The sequence below is a fragment of the Pinus tabuliformis genome, chromosome 7 (genome assembly GCF_031772625.1).
Source record: "Pinus tabuliformis cultivar Carrire ecotype Pingquan chromosome 7, CPIR1, whole genome shotgun sequence".
NCBI lineage: Eukaryota > Viridiplantae > Streptophyta > Pinopsida > Pinales > Pinaceae > Pinus > Pinus tabuliformis.
In genome coordinates this window covers 627,161,091-627,163,509 of record NC_142293.1, presented here as the reverse complement: position 1 = coordinate 627,163,509, position 2,419 = coordinate 627,161,091, and the positions used below count along the sequence as shown (strand labels likewise).

The 2,419-nt window shown below is 37.7% G+C and overlaps 1 protein-coding gene across 1 annotated transcript; it reads right to left on the bottom strand.

Annotated features, from left to right (window-relative positions):
• Window positions 1–592: 592 nt before the first annotated feature.
• Window positions 593–2,208, bottom strand: LOC149249001 (uncharacterized). Its single transcript, XM_089451615.1, has 3 exons — window positions 2,190–2,208; window positions 1,740–1,869; window positions 593–1,373 (listed from the first exon to the last, which is right to left on the bottom strand). The coding sequence occupies exons 1-3, from the start codon at window positions 2,206–2,208 to the stop codon at window positions 593–595; spliced, it is 930 nt and encodes a 309-aa protein (XP_089307741.1).
• Between the last annotated feature and the right edge of the window lie 211 nt (window positions 2,209–2,419).

Genomic DNA, 2,419 nt, shown 5'->3' with positions numbered 1-2,419 from the left:
ATTAGATAGCTTGCTTTTCACTCCTACTTAAAAGAATATGTAGAGTCCGTTAAGAAAAGCGAGGCCTATTAAGCTTAAGAAAATGAAATAAAGAACAAAAATAATCCCTACATTAAGAAAAACGAGAAATAATAAGAATAACAAAGACTAAGATTGGGCAATAAAACTAAAGAAGAAAAATTCTCTCCCAGTAATACAACGAATACTGAAGAAGCTCTTCGTTAATAGCTTCGTTCGTTAGGAATTTTGTACGTCTAAAAACTTTGATTATACCTAACCCAAAACATGATAGAGGATGATTATTGATACATGAGGATGATTTGTCTCTGATGAACAAATATAAATGAAGTAGGTTCGAGGCAAATTAAAATAAAAATTCATTGAATTTAATATAAAGATTCCAATAATCTACGTGACTTATTATTGTTAAACCTTTTTATCAAGAATATATCCAAACAACATCAAGAAAAACGTTTGAAATAAATCGTATACAACAAATTTAAGAAATGATGTCAAAACAGTACTGGCAAATTCTCACTGAACGCCAAATTCATGTCTGCCATATCTCAAATTTATAGCGTTCTTCGTTCAACTAGTGATCAATGCCGGCCCATATTTCTGGTGCGCTAAATTGGGAAACGGAATTAATTGGCGGGCATGACTGATCGATAGGCTTCTCAAATTGGTTCACGTAATCTTCCAGGGTACCGATCGCCACCTCGTGAGTGGTATAAGGTCCTGTATAAACATCACTAAAATTAGCTGCATTTGAATAGGAATCACTAGCGCTCCATCCGGCCATGGAAGAAGATGCTGGGAACAACAAATTGTCTATCATTTCATTAATGATGTCGCCGTTGTTTTCAATATCTCCTTCCAATGGATCGCTGAAGTCAACGAGAGCAGGGAAGGCGGTGCTGCAGCCAACAGATTTATTGGTAGAGCCAGGCGTTTCATGACTCGGAGGGGAAGAAGCCTGAGAGAAGGTCCCAGCGATGTGGGCAGAAGTAGAATCAATCCACAGCTGAGAATTAGAAATTAGTGGGTTGTTGGCAGGGTGATGTGGATCAATTGACAACTTATGATTTTCATCACGCACGTCATTTTTTATTTCGTACGTTTCACCATTGACGTCCAACAGCTGGGGAGAGTGAGACGACGTATAAGCATCATGAGAATGAGAATGAGCAGACACTGAACTGGTAGTGCAGGTACGAGCGGACTGCACAGGGATTTTAGATTTTGTGTTGCTATTGCCGTTACCGTCGGTGCAGGAGAGCCTGGAATTGAGCTTCTTCTTGATGCAAGAGTTCCAGTAGTTCTTGATCGCATTGTCCGTCCGTCCAGGCAAATGGGCAGCAATTTGGGACCACCTGCGTTGTGAATACCAGTAATTTAAATTAAATTAATTTAAAGGGACTTTCAAACATTAATTAATTAATTAATTTCTATTTTTTTTTTCAATTATAAGAATGGGTAATGAGTTGGAGTAGATAGCCACTGTAATATCAAAAATATATTCAACCATTTTAAGATAGCTATATTAGAAATTTATGATTTAAAAATAATTAATATTATGGTAACATAAAAAATATATTTAACCACTCTAAATCAAATATGCTAAAAATTTATCACTTAACCATAACTAAAACTCTAATAAAATTTAAGACTTAACAATAACCGTAACTCCACTAAACAGAAATGAGAAAAATAAGAATGAGAAGAGTAAGAATAGAAACCTGTTACCCAGAATGGACTGTAAATGTATGATCAATTGTTCTTCTTGTGGTGAAATTGCACCAGGTTTAAGTCCAGGTCGTAAGTAGTTCATCCATCTTAACCTGCAACTCTTTCCGGATCTCTGTAGACCTGTATGTGCGTAACATTTATCATCCCATTATCCAGATTTAGAAGATGATTGCAATTAGAATGAGATTGGGTATTTGAAGAAATTACCAATTCGGTTGGCCACATATCTCCAGGAGCAGCCGAGAAGGCAGTTATTCATCATATAATTGATGAGTTTCTCATCTTCCTCAGGTGACCACAGACCTTTTCTTAACTTTAGGTTGGAGGTAAACGGCGCGCCTTCTGCTTCTCCTTGCCCTGGCGTGCACCTCATTTTTGGCTGTGCTGCGTATTGTTCTTCTCTGCGAGTTTGGTGGTGCGCTCCGCAAGGGCTTACTTACCTTGGAAGTCGTCGCTCATCGCAGATATTTAAATACAAAAAAAAGCAAGATTGACCAACAGACACAGTAGAAACACGCGTTTATCCTGGCCGTGTGTGTAAGGACGGAGGCCAGCATTCTCCAATTTTCAGTCATCACCCCATTACCAACTACTTTCCTATTATTATATTTGATGACGTGCTTCACATGATGGTTTTTATTATTTGATTACACACAAAGACTGTCAGCAG

Bases quoted from the DNA above. Each gene is read 5' to 3' on its own strand.
- LOC149249001 (XM_089451615.1), bottom strand. The intron at 1,374-1,739 runs GTTTCTATTCTT...TTCACAACGCAG, and splicing joins CAGTCCATTCTGGGTAACAG to GTGGTCCCAAATTGCTGCCC.